The sequence below is a fragment of the Erythrolamprus reginae genome, chromosome 2 (genome assembly GCF_031021105.1).
Source record: "Erythrolamprus reginae isolate rEryReg1 chromosome 2, rEryReg1.hap1, whole genome shotgun sequence".
In the NCBI taxonomy this organism is placed as follows: Eukaryota; Metazoa; Chordata; class Lepidosauria; order Squamata; family Dipsadidae; genus Erythrolamprus; species Erythrolamprus reginae.
Window position 1 is genome coordinate 18,913,723 of NC_091951.1, and position 21,568 is coordinate 18,935,290.

At 45.1% G+C, this 21,568-nt stretch overlaps 1 protein-coding gene across 1 annotated transcript; it reads right to left on the minus strand.

Moving 5' to 3' along the window:
- Positions 1-4,389: 4,389 nt before the first annotated feature.
- LOC139159854 (zinc finger protein 396-like) lies at positions 4,390-20,762 on the minus strand. Its single transcript, XM_070737279.1, has 4 exons — positions 20,699-20,762; positions 14,319-15,142; positions 13,422-13,545; positions 4,390-5,779 (listed from the first exon to the last, which is right to left on the minus strand). The coding sequence occupies exons 2-4, from the start codon at positions 14,931-14,933 to the stop codon at positions 5,331-5,333; spliced, it is 1,188 nt and encodes a 395-aa protein (XP_070593380.1). The 5' UTR covers positions 14,934-15,142; positions 20,699-20,762; the 3' UTR covers positions 4,390-5,330.
- Positions 20,763-21,568: the final 806 nt, after the last annotated feature.

Below are 21,568 nucleotides of genomic sequence, written 5' to 3' on the forward strand. Positions count from 1 at the left end.
CATGGCCCAGGGGTTAGGGATGCCCGATTTATATTATAAATCACTTATTTTGATGGTAGACTTCAGTCGTGATTTATTCTGCTTATGGTAAACTGCTAGTTGCTCTGTATGTGGTTCAGTAGAAAAGCACTTGGAATCAGTAGATAAAAAAAACTCAGAGGAAATGTCTTGTATAAATGAGCTTTACTTCCAGATATTTTTTCTATAATCTACCAATTGTCATTATGGTGGCATTTTCCTAAAAAGAGGTGGAGAAGGTTCGATCTGAAAAAAGTGATTTATGATTGTTTTTTCCACACTGATGACCTTTGTAACATCCCCATGATCATGGGTTCAAAATTCAGATGCTTGACCACTGGTTCATATTTATCACTGTCGTAAATATGATTAGATTAGATTTAGATTTATTGGATTTATATGCTGCCCCTCTCCGCAAACTCGGGGCGGCTCACAACAAAGTAAAAACAATACATAATAGCAAATCCAATATCCACCAATCCAATTACAATTTTAAGCTAAAAAATTCAATAAAACAACCCCAGAATATTAAAAAACAAGCACACAATCAATCTAACACCAAAACTACATGGGCAAGGGGGAGATGTTTCAGTTCCCCCATGCCTGACGGCAGAGGTGGGTTTTAAGAAGTTTGCGAAAGGCAAGGAGGGTGGGGGCAATCCTAATCTCAGGGGGGAGCTGGTTCCAGAAGGTCGGAACCGCCACAGAGAAGGCTCTTCCCCTGGGTCCCGCCAGACAACATTGTTTAGTCGACGGGACCCGGAGAAGGCCAACTCTGTGGGACCGAACCGGTTGCTGGCGGTCCCGGAGATATTCTGGTATGGTGCCATGAAGGGCTTTATAGGTCATAACCAACACTTTGAATTGTGACCGGAAACTGATCGGCAGCCAATGCAGACTGCGGAGTGTTGGAGTGATATGGGCATACTTAGAGAAGCCCATAATTGCTCTCGCAGCTGCATTCTGCACGATCTGAAGTTTCCGAACACTTTTCAGAGGTAGCCCCAAGTAGAGAGCGTTACAGTAGTTGTGCCTCGAGGTCATGAGGGCATGAGTGACTGTGAGCAATGACTCCCGGTCCAAATATGAGTCAGTTTGCAAAGCGTTGGAATTTTGATCATGTGGCCAGAGGTGTTGTGTATACTCCCTTGCAGCTTGAGGAATTTTCAGATTCGGAGGATGAGTGGGATTTAGAGAAACATAGGAACATAGAAGACTGACGGCAGAAAAAGATCTCATGGTCCATCTAGTCTGCCCTTATACTATTTTCTGTATTTTATCTTTGGATGGAGCTATGTTTATCCCAGGCATGTTTAAATTCAGTTACTGTGGATTTATCTACCACATCTGCTGGAAGTTTGTTCCAAGGATCTACTACTCTTTCAGTAAAATAATATTTTCTCATGTTGCTTTTGATCTTTCCCCCAGCTAACTTCAGATTGTGTCCCCTTGTTCTTGTGTTCAGTTTCCTATTAAAAACACTTCCCTCCTGAATCTTATTTAACCCTTTAACATATTTAAATGTTTCAATCATGTCCCCCCTTTTCCTTCTGTCCTCCAGACTATACAGATTGAGTTCATTAAGTCTTTCCTGATACATTTTATGCTTAAGACCTTCCACCATTTTTGTAGCCCGTCTTTGGACCCGTTCAATTTGATCAATATCTTTTTGTAGGCGAGGTCTCCAGAACTGAACACAGTATTCCAAATTTGGTCTCACCAGCTCTCTATATAGCGGGATCATCATCTCCCTCTTCCTGCTTGTTATACCTCTAGCTATGCAGCCAAGCATCCTACTTGCTTTCCCTACCGCCTGACTGCACTGTTCACCCATTTTGAGACTGTCAGAAGTCACTACCCCTAAATCCTTCTCTTCTGAAGTTTTTGCTAACACAGAACTGCCAATACAATACTCAGATTGAGGATTCCTTTTCCCCAAGTGCATTATTTTACATTTGGAAACATTAAACTGCAGTTTCCATTGCTTTGACCATTTATCTAGAGGTCATAAATCCCCGTTCTACTAACAGTTAGCAATGTTAGTGAAGATCACGGTGCTAATGATATAGACATGAGTTCGGCTGACTCAAATGGGGCAGGTAATAGATGGAGGGATGCTCGTTTCAGATGCTTTCGGAGACACTTGGAAGAAAGAGGGAGGAGATATTAGAGAATAATTAATTAATTAATGAATTACCTCACATCCGGGTGTAAAACGGAAGAGAAGCTAAATTCATTCAATCTTGCAATCTAAAGATGGTCGCGTCCAGGACTTGCTCCGGAGTGTAAGCTATCATGTGTTACTTGCTTTTTTATGACTCCTGGCTAGCCCTGATTAGCCCATAAATTTTAGAATGACTTGTGGAATGTGTGGGTCTTGCCTCCCAAGGACAATTCCATCTGTCCGTCCATTACCCTGGGGGGGGGGGAAATGTTGACCCCCTCAGAGAGGGTTCGCAACTTGGGTGTCCTCCTCGATCCACAGCTGACATTGGAACATCATCTTTCAGCTGTGGCGAGGGGGGCGTTTGCCCAGGTTCGCCTGGTGCACCAGTTGCGGCCTATTTGGACAGGGAGTCACTGCTCACAGTCACTCATGCCCTCATAACCTCGAGGTTCGATTACTGCAACGCTCTCTACATGGGGCTACCTTTGAAAAGATATTGACAAAATTGAACGGGTCCAAAGACGGGCTACAAGAATGGTGGAAGGTCTTAAGTATAAAACGTATCAGGCAAGACTAAATGAACTCAATCTGTATAGTCTGGAAGACAGAAGGAAAAGGGGGGACATGATCGAAACATTTAAATATGTTAAAGGGTTAAATAGGGTTCAGGAGGGAAGTGTTTTTAATAGGAAAGTGAACACAAGAACAAGGGGACACAATCTGAAGTTAGTTGGGGGAAAGATCAAAGGCAACATGAGAAAATATTATTTTACTGAAAGAGTAGTAGATCCTTGGAACAAACTTCCAGCAGACGTGGTTGGTAAATCCACAGTAACCGAATTTAAACATGCCTGGGATAAACATATATGCATTGTAAGATAAAATACAGGAAATAGTATTAGGGCAGACTAGATGGACCATGAGGTCTTTTTCTGCCGTCAGTCTTCTATGTTTCTATCGTGGGGCTTCCAAGATTCGCCCATGTTTCTTCAACAGTCCGTGGCCTGCATTGGCTGCCGATCGGTTTCCAGTCACAATTCAAAGTGTTGGTCATGACCTTTAAAGCCCTACATGGCATTGGACCAGATTACCTTCGGAACCGCCTTCTGCCGCACGAATCCCAGCGACCGGTTAGGTCCCACAGAGTTGGCCTTCTCCGGGTCCAGTCGACTAAACAATGTCATTTGGCGGGCCCCAGGGGAAGAGCCTTCTCTGTGGCGGCCCCGACCCTCTGGAAGCAACTCCCCCCGGAGATTAGAATTGCCCCCACCCTCCCTGTCTTTCGTAAACCACTCAAGACTCATTTATACCGCCAGGCATGGGGGAGTTGAGATATTCCTTGCCCCAAGGCCATTACAAGTTATGCATGGTATGTTTGTGTGTATGTTTGGTTTTATAAATAAGGGTTTTTAGTTGTTATATTATTGGATTGTCACATGTTGTTTTTATCATTGTTGTTAGCCACCCCGAGTCTACAGAGAGGAGCGGCATACAAATCCAGTAAATTATTATTATTATTATTATTATTATTATTATTATTATTATTATTATTATTATTATGTTACTGCCAAGCTAATCTACTTAATTGCTGAGATAGAGATGAGGAGAGAAGAAAACTGCGGCGTGCAAAGTTGATGTGTTAAAAGGAGAAATAAAGACGATGTGTTTTATAATGAGACGCATTGAGAAATCATTTATTCCAAGTATTATCTGTATGAGCCTGAAACCAGAACAAGAGGGATGTAGCAATGGTTGTTAAGTGTGAAAAATGGTAATTACTCGCTTCTTTCAGCGCCGTTGAAACTTTCAATGGCCGCTAAACACACTATTGTAAGTGAAGGATTCTGTATAGGATTCCCTGCCTGAGCATGGGGTTGGGCTAGAAGACCTCTAAGGTCCCTTCCAACTCTTTTGTTCCGTAATTATTGGCGGACTCAAAAGGAAGGTGACAGGGCAGATTTTTCTCTGCCTCACCTTGTAGCCATCCTTGTGCCCCCCCTCTCCAAAGCCACGTCCTACCCCTACCCAAATTTGTTTCATATTTTTAGTTAATATTTGTGTCTTATTTTTATTTATTTTCAAACCGGCCAACGTTCCATATTCTTCTAACTGGTCTTTTAATTTTAAAATAGAATTTGATGGATCTTCTAATATAAAAACAACATCGTCAGCGAAAGCCTGTAGTTTATATATTTCTTTCTTAATTTGTAAACCTTTTATATTTTTATCTTTCCTTATCTTTATCAATAAAACTTCTAGTGATAAAATAAATAATAATGGGGAGATAGGACAACCTTGTCTAATGCCTTTTTGTATTTCAAAGTTTTCTGTTTGATCATTATTAAAAATAATTTTTGCTGTTTGGGCAGAGTATATGGCATCAATTATGTTGAAGAATTTGGTTCCAAAATTCATTTTATTAAGTAATAATTTCATAAATAGCCAATCCACATTATCAAATGCTTTTTATGCGTCTAAAAATACTAATGCCATTTGTTTTCCCGGGTGCTGTTCATAATATTCTAATATATTTATGATTGTTCTCATATTATTTTTAATCTGTCTATTTGGAAGAAACCCGTTTTGATCTTCATGTATTAATCCAGACATAATATTTTTTAATCTATAGGCGTATACTGAAACAAAAATTTTATAATCCACATTTAATAATGAAATTGGTCTATAATTTTGAATTTTTTCTCTCTTAGTATCAAATTTATGTATTAAAGTTATTAATGCTTCAGACCATGTTTTGGGAATTTTACCATCTAATATTATATTATTAAATGTTTCTAACATGTTTGTTATAAGTATGTCCCTATTTAGTTTATAAAACTCAGCAGGTATGGCATCTGGGCCGGTAGCCTTATTATTTTTCTGACATTTAAGTGCTTGCTGTAGTTCTATCATGGTAAATGGTGCATTTAATTTCTGTTGTTGGTCTTCTGTTAAGATAGGTAAGTCTACTGAACTTAGGAAGTTGAAGACTTCATCGTTTCAGCCGAAGCATAGTTTCTGTCTTCCCACCGGGAACACCTGTGAGAATTCTTGGGAATTCTCTGCTAAGCATTCTTCTGCTGCTCGCTTGGAATTCCTAACACCCCCACAGCAATTGCTTCTCCGCGACGGAAGCTTTTTTTCTTTTTTAGTTGCAATTAAAGCGAGTTTTCCGGTGCCGGATGAGTTGCAGGCTCTGGTTGAAGCTTTTCCCACAATCGGAGCATTTGTAGGGCTTCTCTCCCGTGTGAATCCGCTGGTGCCGGATGAGGTTCGTGGCCTGGTTGAAACGCTCCCCGCAGTACGAGCAGCCGTACGGCTTCTCGCCCGTGTGTGTCCGCCAGTGACGTTTCAGGTTCGAGTTATAGCTGAAACTCTTCCCACAGATGTCGCAAATCTTCCGGCTTTTCGCCTTACAGGTTCTCAGAGGCTCTGAGGACCGAACGGACCCGGATCCCTGAGCAGCTGATTGGTCCTGCAGGCTGTCAGTAGTTTCGGCTTCCGAGTGAATCTGTAGGGGCTGGTTTGCAAAGGCAGCCACTAACTCCTGAGGAGCGTCTCTCGCCCAGGGCTGACTGCTCCGAGGGCTCACAGCTTCTGGAGAGGGGAAAAACCCAAACGCAATAAAATCCAGAAATGTTCACACAAGACAATCGCTACTGAACGCTACAAGAGGGAAGAACTGGGGTGAGCAAACTCTTCAGCTACATTTAGTAGAAATAACAGAACTTGGAGGTCGAGCAGACACTTGGGGAAAAGGAATCCTCAATCTGAGTATTGTATTGGCAGTTCTGTGTTAGCAAAAACTTCAGAAGAAAAGGATTTAGGGATAGTGATTTCTGACAGTCTCAAAATGGGTGAGCAGTGCGGTCGGGCAGTAGGGAAAGCTGTGGTGAGGAGGGCGCTTGCCCAGGTTCGCCTGGTGCATCAGTTGCGACCCTATCTGGATCGGGAGTCATTGCTCACAGTCACTCATGCCCTCATCACCTCGAGGCTCGACTACTGTAACGCTCTCTACATGGGGCTACCCTTGAAAAGTGTTCGGAAACTTCAGATTGTGCAGAATAGGCGTTGATTGCTTACCTGAACGCCTCTTCTCGTACGGTGAGCGGGTACAGCAGTCACATGGGTTGCTCATGTCCAATCCGGTGGAACTGAGCCTAGTATTAAAAAAGCTTGCCGGATCCGCCCCTTCCCCAGAATTCGCGAATCCATAGACTAGGCTCAGCTGTGAAGCTCTGTAGTGTTCAACTCTTATTGTTAGAGAAAGAAAGGTTATAGGAAGATAAAGAAGACACATACAAGGGCGGGAAGTGACTGCTGTACCCGCTCACCGTACGAGAAGAGGCGTTCAGGTAAGCAATCAACGCCTATTCTCCGTACTGAAGGAGCGGGTCCAGCAGTCACATGGGACATACCCAATAGATGGTCCCTAGGGTGGGATTAAATTGCTATCGTGAGAGATAACGGATTGGAGTACCCTTCTGCCGAAGGCAGCGTCCGCTGAAGCGTAAGAATCAATCTTGTAGTGCCTGATGAAGGAATTTGGCGAGGCCCAAGTGGCTGCTTTGCAGACCTCCTCCAACGGGGCTTGAGTCGCCCAAGCGGCCGAAGTGGCTGCGCTCCTGGTGGAATGCGCTGTGATGTTCCTTGGAACTGAGAGGGAGGCCGACTCATAGGCTTTTGATATAGTCCCTCTGATCCAACGGCCTATTACTGTAGAAGACACTTTGGCACCCATGACTCTGGGGTGATAGGCTATAAAAAGTGCTTCTGACCTCCGAAAGGGTCCTGTGCGTTGGATATAGATTCTCAGCGCTCTAATGAGATCCAGGGTGTGCCATCTAATTGCCAAGGGATGGTCTCGTTGGAGGCAGAAGGAAGGTAGAACAATATCCTGAGTTCTGTGGAACATGGAACTGACCTTGGGTAAGAAGGTGGGGTCCAGTCGCAAGACTACCTTGTCCTGATGAAATTGACAAAGGTCCTGCCTGATTGAGAGGGCAGCCAGCTCCGAAATGCGTCGGGCAGAGGTAATAGCCACCAGGAATGCTACCTTAAAGGATAGGTACCTGAGGGACGCCGATTTTAGGGGTTCGTATGGTGCCTGCGTGAGGGAATGGAGAACCCGTGGCAAATCCCAGGATGGATACCTGTGGACCTTAGAAGGTCTGAGGTTGGCTATGCCCTTGAGGAATTCCTGGACTTCTGGAAATGATCGGAGAGGCTGTCTGCGGGGGCCCCCTAGGACAGATGAAATGGCTGCCAGATGACGCCGGAGGGTGCTGGTGGAAAGGCCTTTGTGGAAACCTTGCATAAGGAAGGAAATGATTCTGTGTATGGGAATGCACAGGGGAGATAGGCCTTCCTGTAGGCACCACTGGTGAAACTTGGACCACGTGTGGTCGTAGATTCGATTGGTCGAGCCCCTTCTGGCCTTTAAGATGACCTCCACTGTATCGGAGTCGTGACCACGGAGTTCTAAGTCTCTCCTGATAACAGCCAGGCGGTGAGGTGGAACCACTCCGGGTCTGGATGGAATGAGGCCCCCTGTCGCAGCATATCCCTCGAAACGGGGAGTCGCCAGGGGTCCTGGACGGACAACTGTTGGAGATCCGCGAACCAGGGCCGGCGGGGCCAATGAGGGGCGATTAAGATTACCCGGGCCCTCTCGGTGAGGACCTTGTGAATCACGTCCGGGAGAATTGGAATTGGAGGGAATGCGTAAAGTAGGCCTGGAGGCCATGGGCTCCGGAGGGCATTGATTGCTTCCGCTCCCGGGGATGGAAATCTGGAAAAGAAGCGAGGGAGCTGGGCGTTCACATTGGTCGCGAAGAGATCCAGAATTGGTAGGCCGAATCTGAGGCTGATTTGATGAAACAGGTCTTGATGGAGATTCCACTCTCCTGGGTCTATCGTTGCTCGAGATAGCCAATCCGCCTGGATGTTAAGGCTCCCCGAGATGTGGTCGGCTAGGAGCGACCGAAGATGTTTTTCCGCCCAAAGGCCTAACTTGAGGGCCTCCCTCATGAGGGCCTTGGATCTCGTGCCCCCCTGTCTGCAGATATGGCTTTTTGTGGCAATGTTGTCGGTGAGAATGAGAACGTGCCGGTTGGGAATGCGAGGAGAGAAATGCTTCAGAGCCAGGGATACGGCTCTTAACTCTAGCCAATTGATTGGCTTGGAAGCTTCCTCCGGGGACCACGTGCCCTGGGCTATCATCCCCTGGGCGTGGGCGCCCCATCCCGATAGACTGGCATCTGTGGTGATGACAAATTGATCCGGGCACCTGAACAGGGATCCTTTGTCCATGGCCGGAGACTTCCACCACTTGAAAGATCTGCGAACACTTGGTGGGATGACAATGCGACGATTTGAGTTGCTGTGCCCCGATCTCTGAAAGGGTAATAGGAGCCACTGAAGTTCCCTAGCATGAAGGCGAGCCCAGGGAATGATGCCTATGCATGACACCATCTTCCCCAAGAGGGAAGACAGGGATACTATGGAAACTGAAGGTTTAGATAAAATGCAAGAAATTAACTCCCCTATACTGAATTTTCTCTCAGGAGAGAGAAAAACCTGGGAGGATTCTGAATTAATAATGGATCCCAGGTGTAAGATGGATGTGGAAGGTTGGAGATGGCTTTTATCAAAGTTGATGGAAAATCCATGGTCCTGAAGGACTGACATGGTGATAGAAAGGTCTGTTTTCACTTTCTCTAGGGAGTTCCCATGAATCAAAATATCATCAAGATAACATAAAATGTGTATTGGGGACGCCCGGATATAGGCCGCCAGGGACCCCAAGAGCTTTGTAAAGACCCGAGGGGCCGAGGAAAGGCCAAATGGCATCGCCCTATACTGGAAATGCCTGCCTTGAAAGGAGAAACGTAAATATTTTCTGTGGCATTTGGCTATAGGAATGTGGAGGTAAGCCTCAGTGAGGTCTAAGGAGACCATGAAATCTCCTGTGTGGATGGCGGCCAAAATAGAAGATAAGGAGTGCATCTTAAACTTCCTATATTTGATGAATAGGTTCAGCTTCTTTAAATCCAAAATAGCTCTCCAACCTCCGGAGGATTTTGGAACCATAAATAGGATGGAATAAAACCCTAGACCCTTCTGACCGGAGGGAACCGGTTGAATGGCTCTGATGGGACAATAAGTGAGAAATGGCCTCCTCCATACGGTTACAATCTGAGGAGGACCTGGGAGAAGGGCAGGAAATAAAACGTTTCGGGGGGGGAGAAATAAATTCTAAAAGAAGACCTGTTTGAACAGTGTCAATGACCCAGGGGTCCTTGGAGGTGAGACGCCAATTAGAGGCGAAATGGGCTAGACGACCACCTATGGGAATTGAGGAAGAATTACCATCTAGGTTTCTTTGAAGCCCTGTTAGAGGACGCTCCCCTTTGGAAGCGAAAACCTCTGCCCCTGGAGTTCCTACCTTGGGAACGAAAGCGGGGGGAATACTGACCTGGAGATCTCTGATAGGAAGCCGCTTGGTCTTGCTGACGCCCTGGGCGACGAAAGGACTGCGTTTTGGCAGCCTTTTTGGTGGTTGGACCCAAAACTTTCTTCTTGTCCGTGGTTTCCGTGAGGAGTGGATCCAGAAGATCACCGAAAAGAAGGTCGCGCTTTAAGGGTCCCAGGGATAACTGCCACTTCTGGCGTACTCCCGCTTGCCAAGGGCGAATCCATAGAAGTCTTCTTGCCGTTGTAGAGGCTGCAATAGACTTAGCAGAAAATCTAGTAGATTGCAAAGTGGCATCAGCCACGTACTGGGCAGCTGCAAAGACCTTGTTGAAGTCTTGTTGACCTCTCAAGTCATCGGGAGGAATATGCTGTTGTAGTTGGCGAAGCCACAGAAGCATGGCTCTGGAGAAAAAGGAAGCCGCTGCCGAGCTTTTAATGGCCCAGGAATCTGCGGTGAATCCTCTTTTGAGCATTTGTTCAATCCGCTTGTCCTCTGGGCGGAGGACTTCCTCTGCTTCGCCTGGCACAGCAGCCGCCGAGTGAAGGATCTTGACAGGTTCATCCGGTTTAGGAAAGGATAGGAGCTCTTCATAGGAAGAGGAAAGTTTGTACAATTTTCTGTCCTTGGTTGAGGGATTAAGCCCAGAGGCTGGGAAGTCCCACTGCTTAAGTAAGGCATCTTTAAACAATTTAGGCATAGGAATTACCTCATTATCCTCCTGTTCCTCTGTGAAGTAAGGTAAATTCTCCTCCGGGGGATCAGTGGATGTGGAGGCCTGTTTCTCCTGGGCCGCCAATCCCGTAGAAATTCTAGCTTTGAGGAGGAGAGATTTGAACAATTGAGAAGGGAAAATAGTAATTGGAGAAGGAACCTTTATTTGGGATTCCTCATTATCTGAGAGGCCTTGAAAGGGGTCCTCATCCTCCTCCATATCCTCATATTCGTCCTGAGAGGAATCTGAATCATCCTGAATAGGAGCTCTAACCGCTGGGGAAGAACCCAAGGGGCGGGAGGGACGAGGAGGAGGAGGAGGTACGGGAAGCTCATTGATGGTAGAGAGTTTAGCATCAATGGCCTTGGACAACACAGAAAAAATAGATTGGAATTCAGGAGGTAAACTAGAAATATCAGCAGGAATGGCAGAAGAATCCCTGAAGGCCTGGGAGGATCCTGGCTGGGGGGAATCTTCAATAATATCTGGTTCCTCTGGTCCTATTCCCCATAGGTTAGGCTGGGGTCTGTCTAGGTTTGGCTCATCCAGAGATAACACAGGGACCCCAGAAGGAGGCAGACTAGAAGCCTCTGGGGGGTCTTGACTACTGAGTACTTGGGCCTGTACTTTCAAACGCTTTGCTGATTTGTCATGGATTCTTTGTAGGGCTAGGTCCCTTCTCTTCTCAGCCCTGGTGACCTTGGTCGAGGGGCGGGCCCCAGAAGAAGAGGAGGTCGAGGCCTGGGGGATACTGGTAATCTCATCGCCTGTAGGCCTGGCCTCTCTGGGACCTTTAGTTGTGCCTCTCTTGGGAAAAGTAGCCATAGTCTGACAATTAACAGAAGACCAGGCTGAGCCAAAAAACTGAATAATTAGGGAGAAGAATTTCAAAGCTTTCCAAGAGGAATGGATCCTGCTCCGAGCCTCGGAGCTGCTGAGACTTGAGGGCAATCTGGGCAAACCAGAGTTCGTGTCCCCAAATCCAGCGTGGGCCAGCCTCCCTAAACTTAAATTAAAGTAAACCAAGGCACTCTGGTTGGAGGCTTAGCCGGTGGAGAATTAAGCCTGAGCGTCCCAAAGCCCACTCCGGGATCCACGCGGTGGACTGAGGCCTACGCGGCTGGCAGGAGGCCAACACGAGAGGCCTAAATTTAAAAAGGGCGCGAAGGCCTTTGCGCCGAAAAATCGCTCCGTAATAGAATTCTTAAAGGGAAAGCGATCGACTAAGTCAGGAGACTAGAACAAGCGTCTCACTCCGCAGGAGGTATTTCTTAAGCCCTTTACAATAATACAATAATGATTTTATTTTTTTATCAATGAATCAATACTTGCACCAAGACCTCCAGGCCAAAGGATAAAGGAATCCACAAGCGGCAGCGGGGATCGTAACCGGCAAAAACAGCCGGGGGAAAACGAAACCGCAACTTCTCCCAAGGAAAAAAGCCGAGCCTCAAACGGCTGGCGCTAATAGTGCAAGTAAACAAATAAGGATAAAACAGTCTTACTACTTTTGAAGAAAAGATCGAAGGGAAGGTGTTAGAATGTTGAACGAATGTTGAACGAGCTATCACAATATAACCGCAGGATATGCGAACTGAGCGAATTCTGGGGAAGGGGCGGATCCGGCAAGCTTTTTTAATACTAGGCTCAGTTCCACCGGATTGGACATGAGCAACCCATGTGACTGCTGGACCCGCTCCTTCAGTACGGAGAATGCAGCTGCGAGAGCAATCATGTGCTCCTCTAAATACGCCCATGTCACACCAACACTCCGCAGTCTGCATTGGTTGCCGATCAGTTTCCGGTCACAATTCAAAGTGTTGGTTATGACCTATAAAGCCTTCATGGCACCGGACCAGATTACCTCAGGACCGCCTTCTGCCGCACGAATCCCAGCGACCAGTTAGGTCCCACAGAGTGGGCCTTCTCTGGGTCCCGTCAACTAAACAATGTCGCTTGGCGGGACCCAGGGGAAGAGCCTTCTCTGTGGCGGCCCGGCCCTCTAGAACCAACTCCCCCCAGAGATTAGAATTGCCCCCACCCTCCTTGCCTTTCGTAAGCTACTTAAAACCCACCTCTGCCGCCAGGCATGGGGGAATTAAGATTTCTTCTCCCCTAGGCCGTTATAATGGTATGCATGGTATGTTTGTATGTGTGTTTGGTTTTCTATATTAAGGGGTTTTAATTTGCTTTTAGTATTGGATTATTATTGTATATTGTCTATGATTGCTGCTAGCCGCCCTGAGTTTTCGGAGAGGGGCGGCATATAAATCCAATAAACCTGAAACTTGAAGTTGAAACTTGGCTGCATAGCTAGAGGTATAACAAGCAGGAAGAGGGAGATTATGATCCTGCTATATAAAGTGCTGGTGAGACCACATTTGGAATACTGTGTCAGTTCTGGAGACCTCATCTACAAAAAGATATTGACAAAATTGAATGGGTCAAGATGGGCTACAAGAATGGTGGAAGGTCTGAAGCATAAAACGTATCAGGAAAGACTTAATGAACTCAATCTGTATAGTCTGGAGGACAGAAGGAAAAGGGGGGACATGATCGAAACATTTAAATATGTGAAAGGGTTAAATAAGATCCAGGAGGGAAGTGTTTTTAATAGGAAAGTGAACACAAGAACAAGGGGACGCAATCTGAAGTTAGTTGGGGGAAAGATCAAAAGCAACGTGAGAAAATATTATTTTACTGAAAGAGTAGTAGATCCTTGGAACAAACTTCCAGCAGACGTGGTTGTTAAGTCCACAGTAACTGAAATTAAACATGCCTGGAATAAACATAGATCCCTCCTAAGATGAAATACAGAAAATAGTCTAAGGGCAGACTAGATGGACCATGAGGTCTTTTTCTGCTGTTTCTATGTTTCTAAAACAAAATAAAGAAAAGGCTCGCGTGCCATAGGTTCATCAGGTATGACTAGCGGAGTAAAACCCGCTTGGATTCCTTTTTTAAAAAAATCTTGAAGGAAAGACTCCATACGCCTATGAATTCAGACACCAGCAAAGAGGAGGCAAGGACGGCAAATGGGAAATTCTTACCCAGAGGTTCATTCACATCCTCTTTTCTTTCGGTCTCGGACTCCCCACCTGGGCTCCTGTGGATTTTTTTAGAAGATTCCTTCTCCCCAACTGGGAAATTCACCGTCAACACTTGGAACAGGATCTGAAAAAAGAAGAGGCCTGGCTGAGTCCTTAAGCCAAAGACCAAGAAGGGCAGTTTATACAGTAGATGTGCCTGTGTGTAATATGTATGTACACATATGGCATATACAGTGGTACCTCGACATACAAGTTTAATTCGTTCCAGACCCGAGCTTGTATGTCGATCAACTCGGATCTCGAACGAATGCCCTTAGACTTTGTTTTTCGCGCCGAGATAACCAGAAGCAAGGATTCTTGCGCCACCTAGTGGAAGCTCAGCTCGTATCCCGAATTTGAGCTTGGGTGTCGAACAGAAATTTCGCTCGCGTCGTGGCTCGTAACTTGGAATACTTGCATGTGGAGTAGCTCGTATCTAGAGGTACTACTGTATACATAGAATTAAATAGTATATTTTGGATGTTCAGTAATAGTAAATAGATAAGGAAATTATATCTCTTTGAGGTGAGGAGAGGCCAGGCACCCTAACCCCTAACCCTTGAGGTGAATGACAGTCAAGTTGCCCACCTCTAAGCCAGTCATATGACCTTTAAACCACCCTTGGTCACATGATTGTCAAGCCACTCCCACCTGGTCACATAGCCAGCAAGCCACACCCACAAAATAAGCCACGCCTACAGTGTAGTAGTAAAAAAAATGGCAGCCCTTCTAAGTCACTTTTAACAGGGCCCTGTAACTTCAACACTCACTAAATGGTGTGTTATAAGTCGAGGACTACCCGGTACAAATTCTTCCTCATTCTTTACCGACCTCTCCCGACCGAAGATCGGCTCTTACCGTCTGCATCTGCCTCTCATTTTCCTGCTGCCTCTGCAGAAACTCCTCCGCCAGGGCGGCTGCTTGGGAGCACGTCTCGGGGTCTCTCCTCTTCACCCAGCTCCGCATCTCGGGGGGCAGGATGGTCAGAAAATGCTCCAGGATCAACAGATCCAGGATCTGTTCCTTGGTGTGCTCCTCCGGCTTCAGCCACTGATGGCAAAGGTACCCCAGTCGGCAAAGAGCCTCTCGGGGGCCCTCCGCTTCCTGGTAGCAGAACTGGCGGAAGTGTTGCCGCCGGAATTCTGAGCTTCCCGCCTCTTCTTTCGGAGCGTCTTCTCTTTTTTCCTTAAGCTTCCTGCCTTCTCTAGTGCTCTCCCGGCTACGGGATCCTGGTTTCTTTCCCGAAGGCTGGGATGGCCATCTCGCCCTCGGCTCTTTGGTCTCTTGCTCCACAGAGGGAAGGTTGTCTCGCGGCTTGGCCTCCGATAGCTCTGCGTTTCCCCATTCGGAACACGACGACTGCATGGCGCACAGGAACGCCTGCCATTGAGCCTCCCAGCATTCGGACAGCCCTTTCTCCGGGTCCCGAGATGGGGGCTTTTTCAGATACTCCCCGATGGTCCCCACCTGCATGACCCGTGGGAAGCCTGCCTCCCGGCCGGAAGTCTGGATTCCAGGTCATTCTTGATTTTCCATTTTGATGATGGTGGTCGCCTTGCGCTCCGGAGAACTAGCGTCTGAATGTGCAGGTGACGTCTTGTTCGGCTCGATGGACATTTCCTTTGCTGGAACCAGTTACCTTTCACCAAGAGGACGAAGGGTCTGGACTGGAGAGTTTAAGCCTGATGGGGGAAAAAATTATACCGTGGTACAGTGTTCCCTCTAATTTTTTTTGGGGGGTGGGGGGTGGAAAAGTATAGTGTCTGAGCGGCAGTCCCTTTGGGACTGGGCAGCACAGAAATAATAAACAAACAAACAAACAAACAAACAAACAAAAAACCCACCCTGTTTTGCCTCAGAGAATTTCAAAATAAAACACTGTACTGTGTGTCTATAACAGTGAGCTCATAATAGGGCAACTCTATCAATATCAAAATGCCACTTAAATAGTTGAGCTACTTTCAAACTAGATTTTGATTTTCTTTCTCTCTTCCTTGCTCCCATTCTTTTTCTTTCTCTTTTCCTTCCTCTCTTTTTTCTATCTGTTTCTCTCTCTTCCTCTCTTCCTCTCTCTCTCCTTCCCTCTCACTCTTTCCCTCTCGGCTTCTGGGCAGGTTTGGAAAACTCTGAGTTGATGATGATTTTTAAGTGAGCGATTGCTCACTGCTCAGCTTAGAGGGAACTATGCCGTGGTACCTCTACTTAAGAATGCCTCTACTTAAGAACTTTTCTAGATAAGAACCGGTTGTTCAATATTTTTTTGCCTCTTCTTAAGAACCATTTTCTACTTAAGAATCCGAGCCCAGAAAAAATTCTCAGGAAATTTGAGAGTGGCACGAAGGCCCGGCTAGTTTCCTGCTATTTCCCCTGGGTTTCTCCCTCTGGCGGAGTGTATGGGAGGCAGCATCACGCCGGGTGTATGGGAGGCGCATGCTCCTCTTTGCTGCCTCAGAGTCCCTCTTTTTTATAAAAAAAAAGCCGTAAAGTTTGGGATTTTTTTGATTCCCCTCACCTCACCTTCTTCCTTCGGGAGCAACGGTCCTCCTCCTCCTCCTCTTCCTCCTCCTCCCACCCAAATTCCAAGCTTTTATTTCTTTCCTAATGGGTTTGCACACATTATTTGCTTTTACATTGATTCCTATGGGAAAAATTGCTTCTACTTACAAACTTTTCTACTTAAGAACCTGGTCACGGAGCGAATTAAGTTCTTAAGTAGAGACACCACTATATACTGAAGAAATTCAACGGGTTCTTTTGTGACTTTTCATTGATGGGTGAGGTGGGTGTCACAGAACGGGAACTTTTCCCCCCCACCAAGTGATGTTTCCGTTAGGAGGGAAATCAAGCAAGCAATAAGTTTCTGCCTCCTGTATCCCAGCGACTGGTCAGGTCCCACAGGGTCGGCCTTCTCCAGGTCCCATCAGCCAGGCTGCCTGGCTGCTGGGCCTAGGGAGGAGGCCGTCTCTGTGGTAGCCCCGGCCCTTTGGAACCAACTCCCTCTGGAAATTTGTTCCGCCCCCACCCTCCTGGCCTTTCGCAAGGCCCTGAAGATCCAGCTTTGCTCTCAGGCTTGGGGAGCCGTGAGTGTTAAGAACTAACTCCGGCCAATGTTGTGAATGGCTGAATCCAGTTGGATGAATGTGGATGATTTTGTTTTTAGGAAAAATGGGGTTTTAGATTTTTATGGGTTTTTTTAATATTAGATTTCTGAAATCTAATAAATAAGTAAGTAAGTACGGTAAGTAAGTAAGTAAGTAAGTAAGTAAGTAAGTAAGTAAGTAAGTAAGTAAGTAAGTAAGTAAGTAAGTAAGTAAGTAAGTAAGTAAGCAAGCAAGCAAGCAAATTAAGGTACCCAAATCGGTGTCTTTTCTCTTGTAAAATCACTTCTGTGTCTTTTCAATATCTTTGGCTGCGTCCAGGAAGGAAGAGGCTATAGATTTGTTTCACACTTCCTCTTCATCCTCCTTCCAACCTTCCAACTTTCTCAACCTGGGCAATTTCCAGCTGGCTGTGGAATTCTGGGAGTTGTAGTCAGGCAGGGGTTCTTCTTCGCCAGTGCTATCGGAACGCTCCTAGCGACCGGTGTGCGTGTGTCCAGTGGGTGGGCACGCATGTGTCAGCATGAGTTTTGGCTTCTGTTCATGCGCCGGAAGCCAAATCTCATGTGAGGATCTCGTGAGCGAGATTTCAGCAATTTTCACCAATATTTTTGCTTTCGCGCAAGCGTAGAAATGGGAAAAATCAAGTATCGGGTGCAACCTACTACTGGTTGTAGTCCACACATTTTGAGGTTGCCAAGGTTGAGAAACAGCCCCTGCTCAAGCTGGAGACCCTATACTAGGGGTTTGCAGCCTTAAACACTGAAAGGGCCATTTGGATTCATTTCCTAAAGAAAAGAAAAGGTTTATTTTAGGTACTTAAATTTGGTCTTTTTGAAAATCAATTTCACTGGGATACTAATTTAAACTTTTCTGAACACAATGAAAGGAAATGAAAACATTAATGCTTATATTTTTATTTCGCTCATAAAAGCTTTTGTGACATTTTCTTCAATTTATAGATAGTTTAGCCTGCAAACAATGTACAATTTTACTAAATTTGGTGTGGGATTACTAGTTTGAACATTTCTGAACATAATGATATGAAAATTGAACTGAAAAAAAATGATGCTTATTTGTTTCTTTTGCTCATAAAAGTACTTTTCCAGTACTTCACTTTATATTTTTTTCAGGCTCCTAATTCCAAATATTTTCAATCACTTTTGCATTGATATACTAAAATGAACATTCCTGATCACAACCAAATGAAAATTGAACTGAAAAAATTGATGCTTATTTGCTTATTTTGCTCTGAAAAGCCCCCCACCAGCCTATGCACACATTTTTCACTTTACATATAAATTATGCTTGTCGACATACTTGTTATTAGTAAAATGGATTTATTTCATAAAATTAGTTGTCTGGCTATCATGTGCTTGCTTTTCAAAAGGATATTCCCAATATTTCTAGCCAAATCTATATAAAAAGTGAAAGTAATGGCACACAGCAAGCCCCAGGGAGGTGGCCCTTTTCTGAACAAAAAAACCCAATAAGCATCATTTTTTTCAGTTCATTTACATTTTTGTAATGATCAGGGATGTTCAAACTAGTAATCCCACACCAAATTTAGTAAAATTGTATGCAGTTTGCAGGCTAAACTATCTATAAATGGGGGGGGGGGAATCACAAAAACGGGGGGGGGGGCTTTTGTGAGCAAAATAAAAATATAAACATTAATTATTTCATTTCTATTTTCATTTCATTGTGTGAAGAAATGTTCAAACTAATTTCCCAGTGAAAAAAGTTTTCAAAAAGACCAAATTTAACTACCTAAAATAAACCATTTTCGATTCGGGTCATATTGACCCAGGAAGAGTACAAGTGTATAGTATTTTTGCCCAGCAAAAACTAAGCCCCCCCCACCCCCCCAAAATAAATTCACATAGAAAGAACCCCTGATATGATGCAAACTAATGAAATTTCAAGTTTCAGATATGCAGGGAAATTTTTTTACAGGGTCTCAAAGACGTCAAGAGTAGATTATTTAAGGTTGAAGATTTTGGGGTTAGGGGAAGAAAACAACAGTCAGGTAGTGAGTTCCAGGCATTGATCACTCTGTTGCTGAAGTCATATTTTTAAAAATATGGAACGCTTCACAAATTTGTGTGTCATCCTTATTTGAGGGGCTGCCACCAAGAGGAGGAGGTCCGGCTGTTACCCTATGAGACTAGACTTTCAGTCCTGGGCCTAGAAAGCCTAGAACTAAGACGCCTTAAACATGATCTAAGTATTGGCCAGAAGATCATATGCTGCAACGTCCTGCCTGTCGGCGACTACTTCAGTTTCAACCACAACAACACAAGAGCACAAAACAGATTTAAACTTAATATTAACCGCTCCAAACTTGACAGTAAAAAATATGACTTCAGTAACCGAGTTGTTGAAGCGTGGAACTCATTACCAGACTCCATAGTGTCATCCCCAAACCCCCAACACTTTACCCTTAGATTATCTACGGTTGACCTATCCAGATTCCTAAAAGGTCAGTAAGGGGCGAGTACAAGTGCACTAGAGTGCCTTCCGTCCCCTGTCCTATTGCTCTCCTATATCTCCTATTCCTTTCTTCTATTCCTATATCTTTTCTTCTATTCTTTCATTGATATGTTCTATTACTATATCTTCTTTTCTATTCTTTCATAGATATATTTTACTATGAGTATCTCCTCTATAACCTTCATCATCTATTTTACTATGTGTATATATATATATATATATATATATATATGTGTGTGTGTGTGTGTGTGTGTGTGTGTGTCACATGTTTTTTTGCTGAATTTGAAAATTAAGTGAGACTAGGATAGATCTATTTCGGCCTTATTTTGGCCTCATCAGCTAGCCATACCCACTGGGACTTGAACCTGCAACCTTTGCCTTGTAAGGCAGAGAATTATGCTCTAGGCTACAGTATCCAATCCCTTCAGCTCTGCACCAGGGAAGGGTTACATATTTTGTGTCGAATCACCCTGGTGTATCGAAGGAACATCACAGCTCCTTATTTGCCTCTCGGCCCAACCCAGGGCCATTTCCAAGGCAGTTAATTTTATTGATAGCTGACAATTCTATCTATATGTGTCACATGTTTTTTTGCTGAATTTGAAAATTAAGGGAGACTAGGATAGATCTATTTCGGCCTTATTTTGGCCTCATCAGCTAGCCATACCCACTGGGAATTGAACCTGCAACCTTTGCCTTGTAAGGCAGAGAATTATGCTCTAGGCTACGGTATCCAATCCCTTCAGCTCTGCACCAGGGAAGGGTTACATATTTTGTGTCGAATCACCCTGGTGTATCGAAGGAACATCACAGCTCCTTATTTACCTCTCGGCCCAACCCAGGGCCATTTCCAAGGCAGTTAATTTTATTGATAGCCGACAATTCTATATATATATACATTCTATATATATATATATATATACATACATACGTACGTACGTACATACATACATACATACCCACTAAAACTCTCATTGTGTATTGGACAAAATAAATAAATAAAAAATAAATAAGAAATAACTGATGGAAGCTGACCAAGGAGAGATTCAACCTGGAAATAAGGAGGAACTTTCTGACGGTGAGAACAATCAACCAGTGGAACAGCTTGCCTGCAGAAGTTGTGAGTGCTCAAACACTTGAGATTTTCATAGAGAGACTGGACTGCCATTTGTCTGAAATGGTGTAGGGATTCCTGCTTGAGCAGGGTGGGGTTGGACTAAATGACCTATAAAGTCCCTTCCAACTTTAATAATAATCTAATATAATCCTCATAGTGTAATTTGCAGAAGGAGCCATAGGGGGGGGGGGACGTACAATATTTCAGCAACGGGCCAGAAATAACAATAAAACTCACTGAAGCCAGGTGCAGTTCCAGAGCGTTGTACACCCCCCCCCGCTTGAGCCAAGATTCTCATCCATAAGGACTAGCAACTTGCTTGCCACCGTTTCAAATGGATTCCCGCCCCACCCCCTTGTATTCACGCACGTGGTGCCGAACCATGAATCTGCACCAATCACATACATTGTAAAGCACTCTGAAGAACTGGGAGGGGCTATCAATCAAATCACAAACGGTCAATCAAAACAAACTTTCTGTATTGCTAAATCTGCATTATAGTTCCATGCACGCTCCCACCCTGGACTTACAAATCCGCCTTCTCCGCTCCAACCAAAGCAAGCTCACTTTGCCTTATTACTTTGCTTAGTGGGCTGGACCGGAAGAGACACACCCCCTCCATCCCTTTGATTTATTATTCCCCCCCCCTCCTCTCTAGCAGCTTCATCTCGCTGGCTCCATTCTTCTGACACCGGTGGTCTTCGAACTGACAGAGTTCTCCATGCCTAGAGAGGCAGGGGATTGGGGAGGGAGGGGAAGGAAGGAAATAAATGGGAAGGGGGGACAGGGTTCAATTGTCCATGCCTTCCTTTAAGCCCCACCCCTTTTTCCGTTGTAAGTCGTATGAATTGCCTTTGGAAAGAGGCTGGGGGGCTGGGCGGGTGGCATTGGGAGTTAGTAACAGCACTTAGACTTATATACTGCTTTGTAGTGCTTTTACAGCCCTCTCCAAGCAATTTACAGAATCAACCTATTGCCCCCTAAAATCTGGGCCCCCATTTTATCCACCTCGGAAGGATGGAAGGCTGAGTCAACCTTGAGCTGGTGGTGAGATTTGAACTGCTGAACTACAGCTAGCAGTTAGCTGAAGTAGCCTGCAGTGCTGGACTCTAACCACTGTGCCACCCTGGCTCAGTTCTTCAGGCAAATAAGGCATTTGGGAATGGGGGAAGGCAGTGAGAAAGGGGGAGCAAATGATTGCAATTGGCAAACTTGGGAGGCAGAGGGAATAAAGAAATAACACACACACACACACACACACACACACACACACACACACACACACCCTTTATCCCAGTGTTTCCCAACCTTGGCAACTTGAAGATATTTGAACTTCAACTCCCAGAATGCTGGCTGGGGAATTCTGGGAGTTGAAGTCCAGATATCTTCAAGTTGCCAAG